Raw genomic sequence first — 27,328 nt, forward strand, 5'->3', positions numbered from 1 at the left:
TAACTGGAAAGAAACCTTATTTTAAAACATACTCTTTTAAACAATAGAACCATTATCTTAAAGGCACTTCAATTTCTATAAACAATTTTATCCACAACCTAATTACTTATTAATCCTAAAAACAATTTCTTAATCTCTTTGGCAACTTCTTAAACTGGAAATATTTCTGGTTTTTCCTTTCTCCATTTCAATATTACCTCTCACTCTAAGTTTATAATGGTAACTGTCTTATAAACTTGCTTTTTCTTGTCCCCACAGAGCATCTTCAGGAATTCAGGCATTTTTAAAGACTCCTATCTTTCTACTCAGCCTATTCTTTTGTCATACCTTAGCCCATAATATGGTTTAAAAGCATAGCTTTAGCAAATTTTAATAATACTGACAAATTTATAATATTTTATTATCTATTAAATAAACTAAGGAAAACTACTTTAGATCCCCATAACTAAAACTGTGTTTAGCAAACATTTTGTTTTAGCAAACATTTTGTTACTAGTTAATTCAGAAACTTAAAAAATCTTAAGCTGTATTATAATGCAGTGTTTTAAATTTACATGTCACATATCATGTATCAGCTAAAAATGGTCAAATAACATAACCTATACAAATGGTAAACATTTTGATAAAATGTAAGACAGAAGTGTCCTACTTACAGAGAAGAACCATTATATCTAATAAAAACTAAATAGGCAATGTGGAACTCTCTGATGTACACAAATGAACAGTTAAATTTTAGTTAACAATTTAAATTACATGTGCTCCAAGGTAATACTAACTTGTATTAAAGAATTAAAGGAAGAAATCAAGGCTTTAAAGATTTAGAAGGCAACAGAAGCTACAGCTCACACACATCAAGTAAGACTTTCTTTTCTTTCTTTTTTTTTTTTTTTTTTTTTTTTTTTGAGAAAGAGTCTCACTCCGTCGCCCACGCTGGAGGTGCAGTGGCACAATCTCAGCTCACTGCAACCTACGCCTCCCGGGTTCAAGCAATTCTCCTGCCTGCCTCAGCCTCCCAAGTAGGTGGGACTACAGGCGCGTGCCACCACACCTGGCTAATCGTTGTTTTGTTGTTTTGTATTTTTAGTAGAGATGGGGTTTCACTGTGTTAGCCAGGATGATCTCGATTTCCTCACCTCGTGATCCACCTGCCTCAGCCTCTCAAAGTGCTGGGATTACAGGCATGAGCCACCACACCCGGCCAAGACTCTCTCAGAATCTGTCCTTGACAAGGATCATTCCATCCCCAAGTGTCTCAAAGAAAGGTAGTACTTTCATTTTCTTAGGCTACAACACCAACCCCTGGTGTTTCTTTCAAATTCTTTCTTTCTCAATCATCCATAAAGCATGAAAGCCAATTATGCAGAGCAGTGCTTTTCAACTCTTCTCTCCTCAGGCACATATACAACAATAGCATAAGGCAGTCTGGAGGCCCCAGACACTCATGGCACGCAGGTTGGAAAGCTCCAATTTAGAGTATCAAAGGATAAGCCAGGAAATAAGCTCCACCTTTTGTGGGCCTCATAAAGATGCTTTATAGGTAAGCAACATAGGATCACTGAGTGAGTGAATGACTAAACACTGACCCAATTACACAAAATGATGTCTTCTTGAACAAGTCCCAGGCAGCCTGCTCTTTATTTGTGTCCTCTTTCTTAAAAAAATAAAATAAAATAAAATAAAAAATAAAAATAATAAAAATTAAAGAGTAAAGTATATAACCTTCTGGGAATTGTAACAAGGCTTATTTTTAGTACCTGTAATTGTAAATCAACGGCTGGAAAAGTTTTCTGTGAAAGTGGTTCTCTCATAACTGACAAGGGCCATCTTCTTCACTATTGTTATCAGTATTCTGACTTATAAACACTCATTAAAATATTGTATTTATTAGCCTCGTGAGTGGTCATATACTCCTCTTCTCAATATTTATTCTTTCCTCAAGGGCATGAATTTACACATGGGATATATGAGGGCCATTCAATCTCACTTCTAGAATTCATCTAAGGTAGAGGATTCTAAGATGTGATCCACAGGCAAAACGGTTACAGAACAGTTTTCAGCAACTATCTTTCACATAACTATTATATCAGAACTACTACTAAAGTGCACTGTTTATTCACTGAGAAGGCTTTTAAAGGAAAGCTACCATTAATCTGGGAGGAACCCTGTAGACTTACAGACTCAGTAATCATAGTACTTTTTTAAAAAAAAAATCAAGAAACTAGAACTCAGGAAAATGGATTAAAATAAAACCAATGAATAACCAATGAATAAAACCAATGAATATAGAAATGAACATTAGTGACCTCAAAATGCAGTGATATTGGAAACTAATGTATGTATATGTCAATTCTACTACTGGGCTTTTCAGAAGTAGTCTTGATCAGAGTGTATTACCCAGCAGAGGGTGTAAATTAATCTTATTTCAATATCACTGTCTCATTTGTCTTGAGATTTCACAAGACTTTGCTATTTTCAATTTACAGTCGTAAGTTGCTGCCTCTGCCTTTGATCACACAAGTCCCCATAACCTAGAAGGCTATACTATAGTTAATCCCTCTAAGAAATACGACAACTTTCTGACTGAAAGCAATTTTTCCTTTATGGCTACAATGAGAGATGTTTCTTATCCCCATTTCACAAGTAACAAGCTTCCTCAAAGAAAAATGGTTACGTGAAACAACAGGTGTTCTGATTCAGTACTTCTAGCAAAATAATCTATTTTCTTATTAGTCTATCAATATTCTATACCCAGGGACTAGGGTAAGTCCTCTTGATTTTTAAGCTCTGTCATAGGGAATAAAAGTTCGTGTTCTTTCTGAATCTCAGGTTTATTTTCACTAGCTTTATGTTAAAGCCACACTCTGAACAATCACCCAATCCATCAATCTGAGCAGGCTCATACTTAGTTATGCAGATTTGGTCCCTTATTATCCTAAACTGTCCATCTCTACTATATCCAACATTCTGTTTCACTGAGTTTTTTTCTATTTCTCATCTAGGCCATCCTTCCTTGTTCTTATAATTTTCGAGCAAGCATTTTCTCTCTTACTCCACATTTTACTTTCTATTACTTTGTGTTCTTAAGAAAAAGTTTATCTGGAAAAAAATGCCTTAGATTTTCACCATTTTACTCAGTTTCTAACAAAGACAATTTCTCCAACAATATTCCCCAGTTACTATTAGATCAGACCAGAAGCATTACACCATCATAGGTGCCTTCTTAGATGTCTCCAGGCTTAAAAAAGCATTGATATGCCAGATCCCATTTTATCCAAGGCCAGGCCACCTTTAAAAATTTAAACTTTTTAAAAGATGACATACGCATCATATTTCACTTTTGACTTCAACCAGGGTTCTCTACTTAAACATATTCTGGCTGAGACACATTATATAATATGCAGCATGGGTGAATCATAAACTCATAAAACATTAGTGCAAGAAGGCTTTCAAGATGATTTAGGATAACTCTCCCTTTAACTGGGGAAGAAATTGGGGCACTGAAAGTTAAGCAACTTTCTGAATTACTACAATGATTCAGTGGTAAAAAAATATATATATATGAAGAAACCAAGCCCCCAAACTGAAAGTAAGTCATATTCAAAGTGTTCATGCATGGAAGAATTATTTGGAGCGCAAAACATAATAACCAAGATGCTAAATAAACAGATCCACAAATATATATTTAAAGGGAATTCTCGTTATTTTCAAGGCTCTATTTTGGCACTTTATTTTTATTTAGCATCTAATTGTATGCTTTTTTTTTTTTTTTGAGACAGAGTCTCACTCTGTCACCCAGGCTGGAGTGCAGTGGGGTGATCTCGGCTCACTGCAAGCTCCGCCTCCCGGGTTCACGCCATTCTCCTGCCTCAGCCTCCCGAGTAGCTGGGAATACAGTAGCCCGCCATCACGCCCGGCTAATTTTTTGTATTTTTAGTAGAGATGGGGTTTCACCGTGTTAGCCAGGATGGTCTCGATCTCCTGACCTCGTGATCCGCCCACCTCGGCCTCCTAAAGTGCTGGGATTACAGGCGTGAGCCACCGTGTGCGGCCGCTCTTCTTTTTCTTGATACAGAAATGGCGCTAACATTACTCAGCTTTTCAGATGTAATCAGTTGTTTCTGGCCCACAAATGAAACAAAGAAAGTGAAGGAGCTTTCCATACTAATTAAAAGAGAGCAAATAACATTATCAAAGGTTAAACTGATATTTTAAAATGTATACAAGTAAGAAACCACACATATACACAGAAGACAATAGTGCTGAAAATTAGGCTGGCCACCAAGTAGTCTTATGAGCCTAGAAAATAAGGGAATTAATAAGGGAATCACCTGGGCTATGTTTGAATAAAACTTAATTTGTGGATACTGAAATGTGAATTTCATATAATTCTTACGTTACACAAAATTATTATTTTTTAATTTTTTCCAACCATGTAAAAATATAAAAATCATTATTAGCTCACAGACCATATAAAAACAACTGGTGGGCTTGCATTTGGCTTATGGATTACAATTTGCCAATCTCTAGTCTAGGGAATAGCGGAGAGAAGGGAAGGCAGGACGTAATCGGTTTCATAACTAGGAAGACTATTTATTAACTTCTGCATTAAACCTAAATGGAAAAGCAGCAACCCCAACCCCCAACAAGTATGCATCAATGTCAGTCTCAGTTTGAAAAAAAATGTTGTACTTCACTGTCTTTATCACAGAAACAGCTCCAGAAACAATCATTGATTCATAGATGAAAAAAATCTCACAACAGTATACTGATCATAATTTTAAACAGATAATTCATTTTTGTAGAAGTATCCTAAAATTATAGTATTAGATACATTATTCATTACCATTTTGTCCCTGAGTCGCTCTCCACGGATAAAAAAGTCAGCACAGCCATTCTCTTCCTGATGAGGGACTTTGAAGACAGTGACGCTGCTTAGTCCACTCCCTCCAAGTGGTAACCATCCACCACTTGAGTCATCTCGGGTCATCACCACAGCTCGCACTCGTGCATAACTATTACTAAAATAGATGCAAAGATCAGGAATTAGCTTTTCCATAAACAAAAAACAGTCAAGCCATCAGTCTTGTTTGAGAAACCAAAGACCACATTAGTTAATATGTGGTGACTAAGGTGTTTACTACTTCCATGAAAATCCACAGAAAGTAACCTACTTGAAAAAGGTCAAAAACCACAAACAGACTTTAAAGGTTGTCCTTCATTTTGAAGACTAATCTCGTAATAAAAGACTACAAAACTACTACTTCAATTCATCATTTCAGTAGTTCCAGTACATCTTATTGCCATGGAACAAACTGTGAAGGATCCCAAAGACAACTACTGTCAAACTACACAGGCTACCATAAAACTTGACTATATATGTCCATTTGCTACAATATTATAACCAGGACAAACTGCTGTATTTCAGCACATTCAACTGTACCATGTAGAAGTTCCTAACAGTTCCAGAATATATTATAAATAAAATGCTGAAACAAACATGCTTAGTTTAGATGCTACATTTTTAATTTCTTCTACCAACTGGGAATCTCAATCACACAAATCATATAAAGAAAAGTGTTCTGCTTAAATTACTTAACAAGCAAATTGGTTCGTAGAAACTATAAGAAATAAATTTGTTATTAGCTAACGAGTTTATGACATTTTTCTATAGCAGTCCAAAGACAATAAGACACATGTGTAATCAACATGATAATCAAAATACAGACCATTTTCATCACTCCAAAACCCTTATGCCAAACACAGAGATTTTGCCTGTTTGGGACCTTCACATAAATGGAATCAAACAGAATGACCATTTGTACCCTTTTTATCTGACTTCCTTCTCTTATGTTGTTTTGCGTATCAGAAGTTCATTTTTTTAAACTAAGTAGTCCTCTAATTAAATAAATCATAATTTATTATTTCTTATATGGATAGGTATTTGGATTTTTCTAGTTGTTGGCAATTATGAATAAAGCTGTTATAAACATTCTTGTACGTCTTTTTGTAGACATTTTTTCATTTCTCAAATAATTACCTAGGAGTGGAATAGGTCACAGGATAGGTACATGTTTATCTATACAAGACACTATCTTCCAAAGTGGTTGTACTGTTATACATTCCCATCAATAATGTATGCCAGTTTCAGATTCACCATATCCCTGCCAATACTTAGTGTTTTCAGTCTTAACTTTACTCATTATATTGAGTATATAGTGGTATCCCACAGCGTTTTAAATTTATATTTCCATAATGACTCATGATGCTGAACATCTTTTCATGTGCTTTCTGGCCATTTGTTTACCTTGTTTTTACATCTGTGGCCATTTTTTATTACACTATCTTTATTATTACTTTTAGAAGTGTTTTTAAAAATATATTCTGGACATAAGTATTTTTTAGAGAATACTTTTAAAGTTGCACTGGGTTGTGGTGAAGAGTGAGAATTCTGGAGTCAAACTTCCACAAGTTGGATCTTGGCTTAGAAACTTACTATATGTATGACTTTGAGAAAGGTACTAAACCTCTGTGCCTCAATCTTATGTGTGAAATAACAGCACTCACTTACAATAAATGTAAACCATGCCTGACACATAACAAACACTATATGAGTATTACTTTTTGTTATCATTATGACAACAAAGCATTGAAAATTGAAGATACTGCCATCCTGGTAATTCAAAATCAGATAGGATCTGGGAAATAATTGAATTTTCATGATGAACCATAATTATCTATTACTGGGGTCAAAATAACTCTTTATATAGAAACTCTAAAAGGTTTTGGCTTCACAATTTACTCTTTTGTGGAAGCTTTTTATTAGTTATTCAGAGGCTCTGATTCTTATCTGGACCCAATTCTTGCCAATCTTCAACTCAGAGAAATGGTCAGAGAAATGCGGGTGCATAAAGGATGGGTCGATGTAGATATTAAATCCTCCTGAGATGGGCTGGAGCAAACTCCACCACTATAACCACGACATGTATCTTAAAAGGCAGTGGGAGCAGACTACATAACAACCACATTTGTGGGCTAGCCTCCACTCTAAAGCAAATTAAGAGAATCTTATAAGATGTTCCTTCTTTATTAAAAACCTAAACTGTAACTCAATTTCTAATCTCTGATCATATTTGAACAGTAATTTCAAATATATCCTTTCATACACAGCAGGAGAACTAAACTCCTGTCTTGTATGTTTTGTGCTGCTTTAACAGAATACCAGACTGGGTAAATGATAAAGAGAAATTTATTTCTTACAGTTCCAGAGGCTTGGAAGTCCAAGATCAAGGCACCAGTAGGTTCACTGTCTGGAAAGAGGTCAGTCTCCTCTTCCAAGATGGTGCACTCTGGAGGGGAGGAATGCTGTGTCCTTACATGGCAGAAGGTGGACAGGCAAAAAGGGATGGACACCCTCAGTTCTTTTATTAGGATATTAATCCATTCATGAAGGTAGAACTCTCACTTTCATGACGGTAGGTGCTAAACACCTCCCAAAAGGCCGCACCTCCTAACACTGTTGCATTGGAGTTTAAATTTCAACATAAATTTGTGGGGGCAAAAACATTAAATCCACAGCAACTACTAACGTAGAAATCCAGGTGAGAGGTAATATTGAATTGAACTAGGATAACAATGGACATGAAGAGGAATAGAGAGATTTGGGTATATTTTGGAGGTAGAGCCAAGAGAACTTGCTGATAAGATTTTAACTACAAAACAAGTAAAGTGTTGCAAATCATCTAACATTCTTAGTGGCATCCATGAGCTTCATTTCCTAAAATTTTCAGCTGGTATTTCAATAAAGTCAAAAGCAAAAGATGACCAAACACGAAGACAAATTTTGCCTTAGTTGTACTGAACCATGTAGTTTTGTTTGAAATGACAGTACTATATTACACATGAACCAGAAAAACTCTAAAGCTATACTTTACTGCACTTTGTGGATAAATGTATGGCAGCGATTTCAAATTTACATATTGGCAAAATATTTCTTAACAATCAAATTAAGAGTATAGTTGCAGGAAGTTTTACAAGCCCTAGTAGTTTTAACTGTCTGAAACACAAAGTGTCCTTCACCTAAAGTGACCTGCTTTTTTAGTTTCTTTTCTCCCTTACAGAATGATCTTGCTTTATGATTACCAAACCTATTATATACCCCACCCAACTACTAGACAAGTAGAAGTCTCAAGGAAGACACAGTCTGGAGATGTGAGATTTTACCATATGTGTTTTGCTTGTTTTATGTGTCCATTATAAGGAAACACCAGGCTTAAAACACTTAAAGTGTTTGACAGTTAAGTTCCTTAGAGAACGAACCTAAAGGCTCTAACCACACATTGGGACATTTCTTGGAACACAGAATATGTGCACGGTTTTAATACTGATTCCCATTCTTCCCATTTCCTGGTCACAACTGAAAGTTCCCAACTCTTCCTTTTCTCTCCACCAAGAAGGCAGAAACTGACCATAATATTGTACTCTAGACTCATACATACTAATGTATGTGTGAAATTTTTTTGTGATTTTTTTTAGCTCATTGGCTAACACATGTATGAGTCTACAATACAATATTATGCAAGTTTTTGTAACATTTTTACAAGTTTATAATACTTATATTAACCAGATGTTCAATTATTAGGCAAAATAATTGTGCATGATGTTCATAAATTAAAATTCTATCTATCCCCATCCCTCTTATTGTTATCAGTTAATATGTTAAACATAATATGTATTCAACTTAATAACAGGAAAACAAAGTTAACAAGCATTGTAGCACAATACTGACTCCTACGAAATTCTCATTGATTTTACATTGGTTTCATTTTCTAAATAGAATCTTGTGTTGCATAATAATGTCTCCATCAACAATGGATCCCATATACAACAGTCCCATAAGATTACAATACTGTATCTTTATTGTACCTTTCTGACATTTAGATACACAAATACTTACCACTGTGCTAAAACTGCCTACAATTTTCATTACAATAACATGCTGTACAGCAAGCCTGTCCAACCTGTGCCCCAGGATGGCTTTGACTGAGGTCCAACACAAATTCATAAATTTCTTAAAACATTATGAAATTTTTGTGTGATTTTTTTAAAGCTCATCAGCTATTGTGTTAGTCTATTTTCCCATCTAGGTTTGTGTAGGTACACTCTATGATGTTTGTGTGCACAATGATGAAATACCCCAACAATGTATTTCTCAGAGCCTATACCTATTGTAAAACACACGACTATTTTACTTAGCATACTTTTATTCTCTTGAAAGTACAATAATTTTACGATTCACTTGACAGAAGATGCTGTAATTCCACTCAACTGGCACTCAAATAACTAATGTGCAAGGAAATGTTATCTTGATGAATCCAAAATTCAGAGAGCCTATAAATCTGTAGCAAAGCAACTTTGGCCTTTACACCAAAGATTAATTTTGTGAACCTCCTGGAAAGGATTATGAATCTCCAAAATTGTAATCAAATGTGAGGTTTTTTTTTTTTTTTTTTTTTTTTTTTTTTTTTTTTGCCACATATGCATTTTCTTCAGGGGAGATAGTATATAGCTTTAATCACAATAGCATCTATGATCACCCTGGCCCACCAATTTAGGAACCATTGCTATACACACAAAATAGCTAGCAGTACAGCTCTGGCTCTTGCTCAGACCAGTTTCCTAAATTTGGATACATTTATAAAATAGCCGGCTGGCCATCTATATTGTTTTGGTTGACTATTCTTTTTTTTTTTTTTTTTTGAGACGGAGTCTCGCTCTGTCGCCCAGGCTGAAGTGCAGTGGCCGGATCTCAGCTCACTGCAAGCTCCGCCTGCCGGGTTTACGCCATTCTCCTGCCTCAGCCTCCTGAGTAGCTGGGACTACAGGCGCCCGCCACCTCGCCCGGCTAGTTTTTTGTATTTTAAGTAGAGACAGGGTTTCACCGTATTAGCCAGGATGGTCTCGATCTCCTGACCTCGTGATCCGCCCGTCTCGGCCTCCCAAAGTGCTGGGATTACAGGCTTGAGCCACCGCGCCCAGCCTGGTTGACTATTCTTAAGCTTAACATTTCTAAAATAAATTGTTTGTCTTTCTCTTCTCTCTATACCTTTCTTTTCTATTATAATACATACCCAAGCAATACCCTGATATTAGCCCAGTGAGACCTATTTGTATTTCTGACCTCCAGGCTAAAATATAATAAATTTCTGTTGTTTTAAGTCACTAAGTTTATGGTAATTTGCCTACAGCAGCAACAGGAAACTAATATAAAGGAGGGAACACCTTCTTGAAGATATAGTAATATATATACAGGAAAAAAAGATAACTTTTTCCATTTTTAATTACAATAGTATTAAAACAAAATCCTGACCTCCGCTCCACCAACCACCAAATTGAGAAGGTTCTTAGGATGCCTTAAGATTTGTACAGTATAACAGGAACTTATTTATCCATTGAGGGATGTTTATAGTGACAAAACACCCTTTGCTCTCTATATACTTTAAGTAAACATTAACCATCCAAATATTAAACATTACTACAGCGATAGGTAGAAGAGAAAAGGAAAGCATTTAACAAAAGTAGGTTAGGATGATATAGTACTTCACAGGTTAAGTATTTGCTTTCTAAACTATGTAGAATGCAGATATTCAGAAGATAACCACATTACTACTCAGTAATCTATTCACTTAACCCATGAGATTCATATACTACATAAACTAAATTGAAAAGTTACGATCCTCTCCCTGTAGACGCTCATAATCTAGTGGGCAAAAATATATTGCCACATAATGGGAATACTGGAGATTACTAGTATTCATATTTGATGTAGGTTTTTAATAGCGGTATATAAGGTAGATAAAAAGCTAAGGACACTCAATAGAGACAGCATGACACAAGTATATCATATTTAAGAACCAATATAAAGTTCAAAAGATGATGGTAGACATAAGCGATAGAAAGAAATAAAAGAGTAGTTGACTTACTATATCAAGCCATGCATACTATGCTCAAGGTTAGTACTCTATCAAGATAAAGAGACCACAGGATGACAATAAGCAAGAAAGTAGAATGTTCTGATTTGTATTTTAAAAGCTCTAAGAGCAGCAGGAGAACATTACTGCATTAACCCTAATGAAAGAGGTATTTCTTCATCTTACAGAGAAAGGCTGGGTTTGATTAGAAAAATGAAGATGTGAATTATCCCTTTAGCACTGGCAACTCTAAAAACTGGAGCAAATATTAAACATGGCACTCCGTTTAATAAGAAGTCAGATCTAGGTTCCAAAGGCAGTGTCACCTCTGAAAAGTTGTAATCTTGGAGCCAGGTGCGGTGGCTCATGCCTGTAATCCCAGCACTTTGGGAGGCCAAGGTGGGTGGATCATGAGGTCAAGAGATCGAGACCATCCTAGCAAAGATGGTGAAACCTCATCTCTACTAAAGATACAAAAATTAGCTGGGCGTAGTAGCGTGCGCCTATAGTCCCAGCTACTCAGGAGGCTGAGGCAGGAAAATTGCTTGAGCCTGGGAGGCAGAGGTTGCAGTGAGACGAGATCACGCCACTGTACTTCAGCCTGGTGAGAAAGCGAGACTCTGTCTCAAAAAAAAAAAAAAAAGTTGTAATCTTGGGCAAATTACTTAAGCTCTCTGTATCCCTCTTCCTGGTCTATAAAATGGAGATAATAATATTTATCACAGTGTTATAAGAAATAAATGAGGTTATGCATGTACATTTCTTAGCATTTTGCCTGGCTCATTGTTAGGTGCCCAATAAATGTTATTACAATGACTTAATATATTAAATTAACTTTATGTTACTACATCCGCACTACCAAATTGTCTAAATTTGTCTCATTATTTATGATGATCTTGTATAAAAAACCGAGGTGACAGTCTCCTCTCAGAACTTTTAACTTTAAGAATTATTAATTACAGTTAAGTATGTGATATGGATTGGCTGTGTCCCCATCCAAATCAGAAGTTGAATTGTATCTCTCAGAATTCCCATGTGTTGTGGGAGGGATCCAAGGGGTCTTAACTGAATCATAGGGGCCAGTCTTTCCTGTGCTATTCTAGTGGGAATGAATAAGTCTCAAGCGATCTGATGGGTTTATCACGGACTTCTGCTTTTGCTTCTTCATTTTGCTCTTGCTGCCATCACATAATGAAGTGCCTTTCGCCTCCTACCATGATTCTGAGGCCTCCGCAGCCACGTGAAACTGTTAAGTCCAATTAAACCTTTTTCTTCCCAGTCTCAAGTATGTATTTATCAGCAGCGTGAAAACGGACTAATACAGTAAATTGGTACCAGTAGAGTGGGGTATTGCTGAAAAGATACCCAGAAATGTGAGAGTGACTTTGGAACTGGGTACCAGGCAGAGTTTGGAACAGTTTGGAGGGCTCAGAAGAAGACAGGAAAATGTGGGGGAATGGCTTTGACAAAAATGCTAATAGTGATACGAACAATAAGGTCCAGGCTGAGGTGGTCTCAGATGGAGATAAGGAACTTGTTGGGAACTGAAGCAAAGCTGAGTCTTGTTATGTTTTAGCAAAGACACTGGTGGCATTTTGCCTCTGCCCTAGAGATTTGTGGAACTTTGAGCTTGAAAGAGATGATTAGGGTATCTGGCGGAAGAAATTTCTAAGCAGCAAAGCATTCAAAAGGTGACTTGGGTGCCATTTTATGCTGTTTTCAAAGGGAAACAGCCTAAAAGTTCATAAAATTTGCAGTCCGGCAATGCAGCAGAAAAGAAAAACCTATTTTGTGAGAAGAAATTCAAGCCGGCTGCAGAAATTTGCATAAGTAGCAAGGAGTCTAATGTTAATCCCCAAGACCATGGAGAAAACATCTCCAGGCCATGTCAAAAACCTTCATGGCAGCCCCTCCCATCACAGGCCCGCAGGCCCAGGAGGAAAAACTGGTCTCACAGGATGAGCTGAGCCCACTGTCCCTGTGCTGTGTGTAGCCTCAGAACTTGGTGCCCTGTATACCAGCCGCTTCAGCCATGGCTGATAGGGGCCAACACAGAGCTCGAGCTGTTGCTTCCGAGGGTGGAAGTCCCAAGCCTTGGCAGCTTCTACATGGTGTTGAGCCTGTGGGTGCACAGAAGTCAAGAACTGAGGTTTGGGAAACTCTGCCTAGATTTCAGAAGATATATGGAAACACCTGGATCCCCAGGCAAAAGTGCTTCGGGGGCAGGGCCCTCATGGAGAACCTCTGCTAGGGCAGTGTGAAAGGGAAATGTGGGGTCAGAGCCCCCACACAGAGTCCCCACTGGGGCACTGCCTAGTGGAGCTTTGAAAGAGGGCCACCACTCACCAGACCACAGAATGGTAGATCCACGGACAGCTTCCACTGTGCATCTGGAAAAGCCACAGACACTCAACACCAGCCTGTGAAAGAAGCCAGGAGGGAGGCTGTACCCTGCAAAACCACAGAGGTGGAGATGCCCAAGACCATGGGAACCTACCTCTTGCATCGGCATGACCTGGATGTGAGACATGGGTCAAACCAGATCATTTTGGAGCTTTAAAATTTGACTGCCCTGCTGGATTTCAGACTTGCATGGGCCCTGTATCCCCTTTGTTTTGGACAATTTATCCCATTTGGAATGGCTGTATTTACCCAATACCCGTACCTCCATTGTATCTAAGAAGTAATTAGCTTGCTTTTGATTTTATAGGCTCACAAGCAGACGGGATTTGCCTTGTCTCGAATGAGACTTTGGACTCTGGACTTTTGGGTTAATGGTGAAATGCATTAAGACTTTGGGGGACTGTTGGGAAGGCATGATTGGTTTTGAAAAGTGACGACATGAGAACTGCAGGGGCCAAGAGCAGAATGATATGAGTTGTCTGTGTCCCCACCCAAATCTCAACTTAAATTGTATCTCTCAGTATTCCCACATGTTGTGGGAGGGACCCAGGGCGAGGTAATGGAATCATTAGGGCTGGTCTTTCTCATATTATTCTTGTGATAGGGAATACGTCTCAGGAGATCTGATGGGTTTATCAGGGGCTTCCGCTTTTGCTTCTTCCTCATTTTTCTTTTGCTGCCACCATGTAAGAAGTGCCTTTCACTTCCCGCCATGACTCTGAGGCCTCCCCAGCCATGTGGAACTGTAAGTCCAATTAAACCTCTTTTTGTTCCCAGTCTTGGGTATGTCTTTATCAGCAGCGTGAAAACAAACTAATACAGTATCAAATGTCAGTCATCTAAGTCTTCCACAAACTGTTCATGTAATGCAGACATCTGGTAATTCTTCCAGAAGAAGAAATAAAACTAAAATATGAGGGATGAATAGGGGTTTTCACAAACTACACCTTTAGAATCAATCATTTTAGGTTCTGCTAGACAGTATCATCAACCTATGGAAACAGTGCAAACAGTAGCTACTTTGAATGTCCCCTGCCTTCTGGTCCTACTAGTGTCCATTCCCCACGACTCCTTAATTACTAGCATTGATACTATAATTTCATTCTGAAATTCTCTTGGTCTATGGCAGAAGAAGTGCAGTATAAAAAGTATTCATTCTCAACAAAAGATCAAAACACAGAAGACAGGAAGTCAACATTAATATTAGAGTTCATGAGGAGATAAAAGCATTAGAGTAAAATATGAAAAATTTTAAAATAATCCTATAGTAGGGAAAGCCTAAGATCCAGAGGCCATTAAAATATAAAAGGATAAATTCAACTATATTAAACATATTCATGCATGGTAAAAACACCATAAACAATAAAGACAAAAATAACAAATTGGGAAAAAAATATATAACACACATGTATTAGCTTTTTATTGCTGTCCTAACAACTACCACAAACTTAGTGGCTTACAACAACACAAATTTTTACACTTCTATGAGTTGGAAGTCCAAAGAGTTTCACACTGGGCTAAAATCAAGGCATTGGCAGTACTGCATTCCTTTCAAGAAGCTCTAAAAGAGAAACAGTTTCCCTTGTCTTTTCCAGTTCCTAGAGACCATCCACATTCCTTGGCTCATAGCTCCCTCCTTCTATCCTCAAAGTCATGAATATTGCTTCTCTCTGAACCTTATTCTGTAGTTGTATCTTCTCTGACCACGGTCCTATACAGTCAGGAAAGGTTATCCACTGAAGTGCTCATGTGATTAGCCTAGGTTCATCCAGATAATCTAGGATAATCTCCCCATATCAAAGCTCACAACCTTAATCACAGTTGCAAAATCCTAACATACTCACAGGTTCTAGAGATTAGGGCAAGGACATCTTTGGGGAGGGGCAGGACATATTCTGTCTACCACAAATGGCATATAAAAGGAAAAAAAAAAAAAGATACTTCCTTAAAAGTAACTCCAAAATCAGTAAGAAAAGATAAACAACACAAAGGAAAACAGGCCAAGTTCATTAATAAAATCCACAGAAGAAAATATAAATGCCACGAAATACAGAAAAGTAATTTTATTCAGAATAAGAGGAATGCAAATTAAAGAGATGACCTTTTTTTTCATTTCAAAGCATTGATTGCACTTTTTCTTAAACATGGAACACAAAGTTTGTAAAACTCCAACAAATTCATTTAATAATGACCACACCAATAATCAGGAATCACGGCAAAACTTCTTTCAGCGAAAAATTCCATTGATTTAGAGGTAACTAAAACACAGATTCCCAAGGTCTACTCCCTCATTCCTAAGGGTTAAGGCACAGGAAACCTGTAGTTTAAGTTTCTGAGGAAGTTATGATGTTGTATTTGGAATACTGGTAAACTAGAAAACTAATCATCACTTTGAATAAACTAACTGAAAATCTGTTGTGCAAAATTCTATCCAGAATAATTTATCTCATATCACTGCAGGTTATGTAGCCTAACCCAAAAGTTACTCTAGTTTTGGGCTTTGGATAATCCTAAATATTGAGTTCCAAAGAAAAACACTAAAAAAAGACAATATTCAAAGCAAAAAAATACTGAGTTAGCATAGCCTGGCAATCTAAAATCTTATAGTAGCTATAACTTAGAAGCCTATACCTCTCTGACCACCTATCCTATTGCTTACTCACTATATTGCAACAATAGTATTTCTGTACTCCTTAAGTGTAATACTTCTCTTCTACCATGGGGCCTCTAGACGCTGTTTCCTTTACTTGGGTATTCCTGAGATATTCTATTGGCTGCTCCTTTCTAAACTATCAGCTAATAAGAATCCTCCTCGGAGTAGCACCAGCATCCATCCACCTTCTCTCCACTATTTCTTTTTCTGGTTTTATTTTCCTCATAATGCCTATGACTATCTGAAATTATTTTTATTTATTTATTTAATTTACTGTCTGTCCTCCATTAATAGGATTTACGCTCCAGATGAGTAGGAACCTTGTTTTCCTTGCTCACTATTGTATCTAATAAGAGTGTTATCTGGGCCACAATAGATGCTGAATATATCAAACACTGTTGAATAAATGAATAGAAAAGCATATAAACTCCCAACCTTCCTCTCCATTTATTAACCTGTCATATTCATGAATCTCTATGAAGACAATAAAATATGTCATGAAATTTTAGTTGTAAACAAGCCTGAAGTAGAACATTTTCAGTACTTTCCTCTACCTTCCTCCTCTGAGCTCCCTTCCTCCACCAATACTCATTTACCTCTTACCCTTGTGATCAGGTAATTTTGACTTACGGTAGGTAAACATGACTCCAGAAGCAACTCTTAAAGACAGAGAAGTGTAAAACAGGTATATTGTTACAATCCAAGCAAAAACCATAAGATACAGAACTTTTCTCAGTTGTGTATCATTCAGAGAAGACCACCTCGTATCTCAGAGTGACTCATGATTCAAATCTTTCCAGGAACCAGGTGTACTCTGGATCCTAAGAGATCAGAAGGATAAGCACAGAGGAAATTAGAAAAACAAGAAAAAATAAAGGAAGGAGAAGAAAGGCTCTCCTGATAGAAGGCTACGGTTGTTCCTCGGTATCTGTGTGAAATTGGTTCCAGGACCTCCCTTGAATATCAAAATCCTCGACGCTGAAGTCCCTCATATAAAATGGCAAAATACTTGCATTCAGCCTATGCACATCCTCCTGTATACTTTAAATCATCTGTAAACAGTGGTACGGTGTATTATTTAGGGAATATAAGATTTTAAAGTATGTACATGTTCAGTAAAGATGCAATTTTTTTCAAATATTTTCAATCTGCAGCTGGTTCAATTCACAGATGTGAAGCATACACATGTATACAAAGGCCGCAAGACAAGAAAGACCATTAGAGAAAACGATATTCTACAAGATTCAGATAGACATTTTTTTTTTAAGTGGGGAGGCAGCAGTAATGCGATATATGGACCAGCTCATACAGGGCCATATTAGAGATTTTGTTCTTTATCTTAAGAAAAAACATATTTTGAGCAAAGAAACAATGAAAGAGATGTATATTTAAAGAAAAATCAGTTTTGCAGATTGAAAAGATAGTGGGGGAAAGGGAGTCAGCAGTGGATGAAGGTGGCGTGTTAGAAATCCAAGTGAGAAATACAGACTAGAATAATGAGATAACTAGACAAATAAATGAGAAAACTGAATAGACTGAAGATGTCTTTTGGAGGTAAAACTGTGCTACCCAGTGTGCTTCTAAAACTCTGACCTCTGTTGCATTTTTCTGTTTTTTCAATTGTTTCTAATCTCTAGAATAAAGGCCTTATTACACATTTTAAATAATTAAGGAGGTAATGCAATTCAACTTAACATGGTAACAGCTGCATTATTACATAAGACATGTGTGATGGGAAACATACAAAAAGATTCTATACCTTCCCTCAAGAAGTTCACCATCTAAATAGGATTGTAGATATAATACCAGTAGCAATATAATAATGTGTAGTATGAATAAAATACATAAAACAGAAAAGAGGAGCGAAATTTCAAACATAAATTTGATAAAGTGGGACAACATTATTTTACAAAGTTTGCACTCCTTGATTCAAATACTGGAAAGGGAACTAAACTGGCAATCAAAAGACACTGCTTCAGAAAAACTTTACTTACTCGGATGATGGTTTAAAAGAACTGAAAATTTCAACATTTATTCTTAAAACCATTCATGGTAAAGAAGTACGAGATACTTCATCAACACTGTAAAGGCTCAATTAATAATATGTAATTTACAGCAGTAATAAAAATTTATTTCAATAATTGGTACCATGCCTAAAAATGAAATACCTGTGGCATTCTGTTAAAGTCAGAAACAGGACATTACCACAGACTGAAAAAAAATTAAAGGCATAAGTAATGATTAGAGGAGATGGTGAAAAAAGATAAATCTTCATTTAAAAATTATTCTTGTTTGCAGATTATGTGACTGCTTATTTGGAAGATACAAGCAGACTTCCCATTAGAAAAATAAGAGAATGCAATATGGTGGTTAGATAGAGGAAAGTTTAAAAGCTATTTACCAATGATTTAGAAATTGCCACACATACAAAAAGCCAATTCACAATAAAAATAATATAAAAGTGATAGGATAATGATGTACAGAGCTAATCTGAAGCAATCTGCAAAACTTTTCTTTCTTTTTGAGGCTGGAGTGCGGCTGGCATGATCACTGCTCACTATAGCCTCAAACTCCTGGGCTCAAGTGATTCTCCCATCTCAGTTTCTCAGCTTAGTAGGTGTGACTACAGGCACTTGCCACCATACCTGGCTAAATTTTTTCATTTTTTGTAGAGACAGGGTCTCACTATGTTTCCCTGACTAGGCTAGAAATGCTAGCCTCAAGCAAACCTCCTTCCTTGGCCTCCCAAAGTGCTGGGTTTATAGGCTTGAGCCTCCACATCCGCCTAATCTACAAAACATTAATAAGGGTATAAAGGGCACGAATGAGTTAGAAGATATTGTATGTTTTCTGGAAGCAAAGCTTAGTATTTCAAGGATAACAATTCTAACATCTCTGCTCATTTATTGGAAATTGAGTTTCAAATACTGATGAACTACTCTGGGGAAAAAATAACTTGAAAAACATGAGCCTTAAGTATACATTAAAGCCAAGAACATTTGAGTGGTCCTTTTAACATGAATCAGGTCATGTGAGTCTTGCTCAAAAACCTCCATGAGCCACATATTTCATGCATGGAAAGAGTCCAAACTCTAAAGACCCTACAAAAATTGGTTATTGTAATCTTTGTGACTTCATCTCCAGCCATTCTCCCTCCCATTCCCTGTTCCAGCTACACTGTTCTTTCTCCTTCTCAAACATGCCAAGCCTATGCCTGCTTCAGGACATTTACTCTTATTGTGCTCACCACCTAAACCCCTTCCCAGATATTCTGTATGCCAGATTCCCTTACAAGAGACTCTCTGCTTTACTCAAATGTCACTTTCTCAATGGGGTGCTCCTACTGCCACCATCTCCACTCCATTTGCCATCCATACCGTGTAGCCTATGCTACCACAGCACTAAAATTTAATTACTATAATTTCATTGTTATCTTCTGTGATCTCTCTCACACCTACTTAAAAACTCAAAGATCTTTGTTTTGTTCTTGAATACAACCTTAAACTAGAAGAGTGCTTGGCACAAAATACGCACTGAAAATATCTGCTGAATAAATAAACATTTTAATTTGGAGGTGGTGCTTTTTCTAGTAGTTATCCGAGTGTAATGTAAAAATATATTACTTGAATGGAGGGAGAGGGAGAAGGAGGGGGCAGTCAGGCAACAGGAGCAGCTGGGAGCAAAAAAAAATATTTAAAAAAAAAGATCTAGTATTTAAAATGGTGTGGTACAGGTGAAACAGAGGAAGGCTTCCCAATGTGTGGCTCATAAAACACATGCATCTTAATAACCAAATGTGTTTATTATAAAACTGATTCCTAGATCCCACCAAAACTTCTGAATCAAAATTTCTGGAGGCAAGGCCCACAAACAGGCTTTTTTAAAAAAAATCCCAGATTAAGTAACCCCTTATGCACAATACAGTTTAAAAACCACAGGAGTGGAGCTCAGAAAGCATCCAAATGCATACAAACATTTAGTAGGTAATAACAAGGAACATCAAATCTGTAGAAAACAGGTTTACTCAAGGAATAAGGGAAGTAAAAGTCTATCCATCTGAAAAAAAAATTAAAACTTGAATCTCTGCATTACACTAAAACTAAGACTAAGTAATCATTAAAAAAATATTTTTATAGTTGTGTAGTGAGTAATACCATTTAAAACTTCCACTGAAGTCAGAAATTATAAGACAAGAGTGCTATATTCAACTGCATAAAAATGTAAAATCTCTGTATTGTTAAAAACACCAAGATATTAGAAGACAAATGACAAACTAGGAAAAAACACGTTATCATATATGGCAAAGATTAGTATCATAATATAAAAGAAAATCTTATAGAGCAATTTGGCAAATTAAAAATATATATACCTTTAGACCCAGAAATGTAACATCTAAGTATTTATTCTAAGGAAACAGAGACATGTACTCAAGGGCGTACGAACAAAACTGTATATCATAACATTGTTCATTATAGTAAATAAAAACCCTTGAAACTGCCTAATGACCCACCACTAAGAAATTGACTAAAAGTAAATTTTTAGCCACTATTATAATGTGAATTTTCACAGGCTGACACAGTAAATAAAAAGACTTCCAAACAGTATAAAACAATATAACTTCAGTTTTGTAGAAATAAAAACATTTTAAAATGTATCAAATATGCCTTAAAAGATAATCTGGAAAAATTTACAACATAATGTCATAATGGCTATCCCTTGGCAGCAGAAGTAGAGATAATCTTTGTTTTCTTCTTTTATAATCACATGGACAAAGAAAACTATCTAAAGTAAAACAAAGTGATCTGAGCTCTAATAATAAACATTTAATAGTACATATCTAGTTTTTACCACTAGTTTATACTATCAAGCGAGGCAGCTAGACCATAGTAAGGCAGCTCTATCTACCTAATCTATTTGGAATATTTGGTTAAAGACACTATCTTTAATTCTGACAAGAACCCTGGAGAGGGGTATTATCTCCAAATTACAGATGGGGAAATGAAGCTTCAAGAGGGTAAGTGATTTGCACAAGATCACATCACTGAGTAAGGATTTAAATCCCTGCTGTTCTAGTCCTGCTGTGACTGGAAAGGAAAACAGTCACTCACATCATACTCTTAGCTTCGCTTATATAAAAGTAAGAATATTTGGAGTAAATATTCTCCATCAATCATATATTTCATTTTCTACAATTTTATATGTCTACATGTAAGCTCATAGCACCTACTGAAAAAAGTAGATTCCATCATCATGCCCCTGACACGTACAAGGAAACAAATCACAAAATCTATAACCTATTTCACAAATAAACATGCTGACCTTATCTACATATCCTTTCACATTATTCCCTATACCTCTCAAGATATGGTCTGGCTCTGTGTCCCCACCCAAATCTCATCTTGAATTGTAATCCCCACACGTCAAGGGAGGAACCAGGTGGGAGGTGACTGGATGATGAGGGTGGTTTCCCCCATGCTGTTCTTGTGATAGTGAGTTCTCACTAGATCCAATGGTTATACATGTGTTTGACAGTTCCCTCTTAACATGCTCTCGTCTCCCTCCTGCCGCCTTGCGAAGAAGGTGCCTGCTTCCCCTTTGCCTTCTGTCATGACTGTAAGTTTACTGTGGCCTCCTAGCCATGCTTCCTGTTAAGCCTCTGGAACTGAGTCAGCTAAATCCCTTTCCTTTATAATTACCCAGTCTCAAGTAGTATTCTTTATAGCAGTGTGAGAACAGACTAATATACCTCATTACACCCCAAAATGTTCAGCAATCCAGTACCTAATGGAAATACACTAGAACTTACAAGAAGCTTTTTAACTATAAGCAATACTAGATTCAAATCAGTGTCATAGTCCCCAAAGCAGCAAGAAAACAGTGGTTTAAAACAACGTATGACAGCGAGGGACTTACAAACCTACAAACCAGTGTCCTTAAAGAAAAAATAGGAAATGAAGAAATAAAAACAGCTATCATCAGACAAATTTTAAATTACAAACTATTCATCTGCAAAGTCAAACTGAATAAAAACAGCAAAGATGTACAGGAGATATTTCCCATTGCTATTAGGAAATGGGAACAGATAAGAATTTTCAGGTGTTTCCAAGATCCCCAAACTCAAACCACCCTACCACTGCTTATCCATCGACATCAGTGGCTTTTACATCAGACATAGCTGTAGTAAATCAAACCTACCATCCATGGCTTCTTGAGTAGAATAAGGAATGGAACAAGAATTTTTTTTTTGAGACAGGGTCTTGCTCTGTTGCCCAGGCTGGAGTGCAGTGGTACAATCTCTGCTCAATGCAACCTCTACCTCCCCGCTCAAGCAATTCTCATGCCTCAGCCTCCCAAGTAGCAGGAATTCCAGGTGCCCGCCACCACGTCAGGCTATTTTTTTTTTTTTTTAATAGAGATGGGGTTTCAGCATGTTGGCCAGGCTGGTCTCCAACTCCTGACCTCAAGTGATCCACCAGCCTCAGCCTCCCAAAGTGCTGGGATTACAGGCATGAGCCACCGAGCCCGGCCAGAATAATAAATGTTAATTTAATGAATGTAAACCAACATTCATTCCCAAAAGATGTATTTATGGAACATGCATGGAGTATTATGGACCATGTATGAACTCAGTCATGCTGGTGTCCATTGGACTATGACAACTTCAGAAAGCATCAAATTAATCCCTTAAGTAAAGCTTTTTCACTCCATAGATAAGCACAAGAACATATTTTCTTTAGCAATAAAATCAGCTTTATTGCCCTGTAAGAGCTCATACTGAACTAGGTATCGACTTTACATCTAGAAGTTTCAGGAACTTCTGTAAGTGAACATGAACTGAGTAAATTCCAAAAGATTAATTGGGGTCAAAAATTTCTTCTTCATCCATAAATCCCAAACTGTACATGTCTCTAAAGCTATGCATTTTATGTATTTTATACAAAAATGTACATTTCTCACAGGGTGGAAATGTAAGAAACAGAGCAGTGTATGACATGTATAAAAATCAAAAGGCCAGGCACGGTAGCTTATGCCTATAATCCTAACACCGTGGGAGGCTGAGGAGAATCACCTGCAGCCAGCAGTTCGAGACCAGCCTGAGCAGCATAGCAAGACCCTGTCTCTACCAAAAAAAAAAAAATAGCTGGGCATGGTGGCACACACCTATAGTCCTAGCTACTGGAAAGTCTGAGTGGGGAGAATCACTTGAGCCCAGAAGTTTGAGCTATGATCACACTACTGCACTCCAAGCTGGGTTAAGAGAGAACCCCATCTCAAAAAATCAAAAAAACAGAACTTAGGCAGTTGTAAGGAACCTAAAAGATCTAGACTAATCTGACACACTACACAATACTCCTTTTACAAAGATGCACAGATGGTCAATCCTTTCACTCTCCATTTGAAAATAACTATAGGAAGCTCCCAATTTCACAAGACAGTCCATTCCATTATCAAAAAAATCGTATCATCAGGAAGTTCTCTTTTGCGTAGAAACAAAACTTACTCCCCCATCTTTTCTTACTTTCCGGGACAAAATCGTCTAAGTTTACTCTTAATATTATATGAGGTTTTCAATTATTTAAAGATAACTAATATTTCAATGATCAACTCTTCTCCAAGTTCAACCTGACCAGTTCCTACATCTTGTCCTCATTTAATGTAGTTTCTAAATATATCATCACACTGGTGGGTTATGAATTTATCACAATGGTTATATATGTACTAGAAAAGAATAAATAATAACCTTTGAGATACGGATGTTTAGGTGATGAGCTAGGCTCACTCACCAGCAAAGCGATTCACTGTTTTCTCTCTTAAGGTATCATCTATTTTACAATTACATATTCTGAATGAAGGTCTATAGAGTTCACAACATAAGCAGTTATTTTTAAGTTATAAGAGATGTTAAATTTCTACTCATTCATTCTAAATTGTGGTTTGGCAAACAATTGCTTTTGATTATCAAAGGAAACGTAGTTTGCTGATCCACATATCCGCTTACTGTCTTTATTAGTACAATGTCTAATCAAATGTCCTAAGTAGCCCCAAGCTAAAATCACATTTTAAATCTCTTATCTTTAGGTAAGAAAGATTTAATGGTCTAACTCACTTATAACTGTCTCCACGAAAACAATGGATTTTAAAAAATCTAACACAAAGATGACATCCATGTTAATTTTGGATAAGGATATAGATAAGGTTATCTTTTTTGTACCTTTCTGTATTTTTTAAATGTGTAAGAGTAAACAAGCAATTCATCTATAAGCTAAATAATCAATCTATTGCCAATACCCTTCTGGCTATCATGAGAATCTGAATAGTGCTTTTGGAGATTTTCATTAAGTTGCTAGAGGGATTAATGAAGAGATTCTGACAAAAAACATTATTATACTATTGTGTTCCTTTAAGGAGGCAAATGAGGTATTTCTCTACAAACTTATATGATCTACACTTTAAGAACCAGTGTTGATTACTGACATCAATGATCCCTAAAAATAAACAAAAAGATGACTTCCCAAACAAATTATTTCCCTTTAAAGACACTGGGGTTATCAGCGGCAAATTATAGAAAAAATTGACCAAGGCAACATTCAGTGGAAGCAACACTGAACTTACAGTCATGAAGACCAAGCTTCTATTGAGACTGACACATACAACTGTAATAGTTCAAGCAAGCTCTTTTATCATTTCAAGATGTAGCACCCTCATCTATAAAAGGAAGAAAAGATGCTAATCAAAACCCTCTCCCAATCCAAACTTCTTTGATTCCATGAAACACTGAAGACTCCTACAATTATCTGAGATAGACCCCCACAAATGTTTGTCATGTATTACCTAGTTCTTATTCTTTATTAGGAACTTTAATGTCTCCTTGCAATGAATTACTACTACTATTACCACTAATATTAACAGGCACTCAACACTTCAGTATCTGCTATGTGCAGATATGGTTCAATGCTTTCAAGGATTATATTTAATCCTGATGATTATCCTCATTTTACAGATGAGGAAACTATGGCTTACAGGAGTCCAGAACCACATAACCGGTAGGTAAGAAAGCTGAACCTTGATCTGGGCAGAAACAACTCAAAAGCACCATGGAAGTTTACTTCAGAGGTGGTGATTAGAATAGGAAAGCGCTGTTTGGCACAAAACAGCATACACGCATCCTCTTTTGATTGAGATGCTAATTTGCAACCTGATAAGATTAAGAAAACAAGAAATAATATTCTGCATCTACTCTTAAGACTAAATTTTAGTAAACAATCTAAATTGCAGAGCTATAGCTTACATAAATCATGGCCTTGGACTCATACTGGTAATTGCTCTACAGAAAAAATTCAACCGTATTTAAAGTACAACAATAAGAAAATGTGGTAGAATTCTTCTTGGTCACCGACTAACATTCAAATATGGTAAGATCATATCGTGGGTATACCACGGTTGTAGTATTCGTGGGTAGCACATCCATAGATTCAACCAACCTTGGATGCAACCAACCTTGGTTCAAAAATGTAGTCAGGAGGCTGAGCATGGAGGCTCATGCCTGTAATCCCAACACTTTGGAAGGCCGAGGCAGGCAGGTCATGAGGTCAGGAGTTCAAGATCAGCCTGACCAACATGGTGAAACCCTGTCTCTACTAAAAATACAAAAATTAGCCGGGCATGGTGGTGTGCACCTGTAATCCCAGCTACTCAGGAGGCTGAGGCAGGAGAATTGCTTGAACCCACAAGGCAGAGGCTGCAGTGATCTAAGATTTTGCCACTGCACTCCAGCCTAGGCAACAGAATGAGACTCCGTCTCAAAAAAAAAAAAAAATGTAGTTAGGCTACAATGGTTGTGTTTGTCATGTACAGACTTTTTTTTCCTTGTCATTCTTCCTTTAGAAATGCAGTATAACTATTTACACAGCATTTGCATTGATTAGGTATCATAAAAACCCAGAGATGATTTAAAGTACACAGGAGGATATCGGTAGATTATACACAAATACTACATCATTTTATATAAGGGACTTGAGCATCCACAGATTCTGGTATTTGGTCAGGAGTCCTAAAACCAATCCCCCGCAAATAACAGTAAGTATTAATCTGTAACGTACACAGAAAGTTTACAAAAAGGAGGGATAATTTCCTTCTTTTTTGGAGGGGGAGACAGGGTCTCTCTGTGTCATCCAGGCTGGAGTGCAGTGGCACAACCACGGTTCAGTGCAACCTCCGGCTCCTGGGATCAAGTGATCCTCCCACTTATGGTTCCAGAGTAGCTGAGACTACAGGCTTGCACCACCACACCAGGCTAATTTTTTAAATCTTCGGTAGAGACAAGGTTTCATCTTATTTCCCAGGCTTGTCTCAAACTCCTGGGCTCAAGTGATCTGTCCACTTGGACCTCCCAAAGTGCTGGGACTACGGGTATAGGCCACCACTCCCAGACAGGAGTAATAATTTCTAAGCGCTCTCTAGTAACAAACATGAATTTTTGTCCTGAGAGTTTCCTATTTTCATTACTGCTAGTGAATAAACACACACAAATAGTTCTACCTTCTCCTATTTCTTACCTGTTTTCATTTGTAAAATCTGATATTAAATATCTAAGATATAATTAATTCTATATTACTTGCCACTGCCATTAATACATCCTTACATTAACTTAAACAAATTAACAAGCAAAAAATAAACATCCCCATTAAAAAGTAGGCAAAGGGCATGAACAGACACTTAAAAAAAAAAAAAAAAAGACATACACAGCCAACAAGCACAAACACATGAAAAAAAGCTCAACATCACTAATCATTAGAAGAATCCAAATCAAAACCAAAAGATACCATTTCACACCAGTCAGAATAGCTATTCTTAAAAAGTCAAAAAATAATAGATGCTGGCAAGGATGTGAAGAGAAGGGAATGCTTATACACTGCCGGTGGGAATGTAAATTAGTTCAGCCTCTGTGGAAAGCAGTTTGGCGATTTCTGAAAGAAGTTAGAATTATTATTCAAACCAGCAACTCCATTACTGGGTATATACCCAAAGGATTATAAATCATCCTCCCATAAAGACATATGCACATGTATGTTCATCACAGCATTACTCACAAGAGAAAAGACATGGAATCAGACTAAATGCCCATCAAGGGTAGACTGGATAAATAAAACATGGTACATATATACCATGGAATACTACGCAGCCATAAAAAGGAATGAGATCATGTCCTCTGCAGCAACATGGATGGAGCTGGAAGCCATGGGTATCCTAAGTCAACAAATGAAAGAATAGAAAACCAAGTATCTCATGTTCTCACTTATAAGCG

At 36.9% G+C, this 27,328-nt stretch overlaps 1 protein-coding gene across 1 annotated transcript in view; it reads right to left on the minus strand.

Moving 5' to 3' along the window:
* SPRED1 (sprouty related EVH1 domain containing 1) overlaps positions 1 to 27,328 on the minus strand; it is a 106,145-nt gene that overhangs the window by 53,720 nt on the left and 25,097 nt on the right. The window contains exon 2 of the mRNA XM_017868162.1: positions 4,844 to 5,018. Coding sequence (XP_017723651.1) covers positions 4,844 to 5,018 — 175 coding nt within the window. The remainder of the gene's footprint in view (positions 1 to 4,843; positions 5,019 to 27,328) is intronic.

This window comes from Rhinopithecus bieti, unplaced genomic scaffold, assembly GCF_001698545.2.
Source record: "Rhinopithecus bieti isolate Rb0 unplaced genomic scaffold, ASM169854v2 scaffold_115, whole genome shotgun sequence".
Classification (NCBI taxonomy): Eukaryota; Metazoa; Chordata; class Mammalia; order Primates; family Cercopithecidae; genus Rhinopithecus; species Rhinopithecus bieti.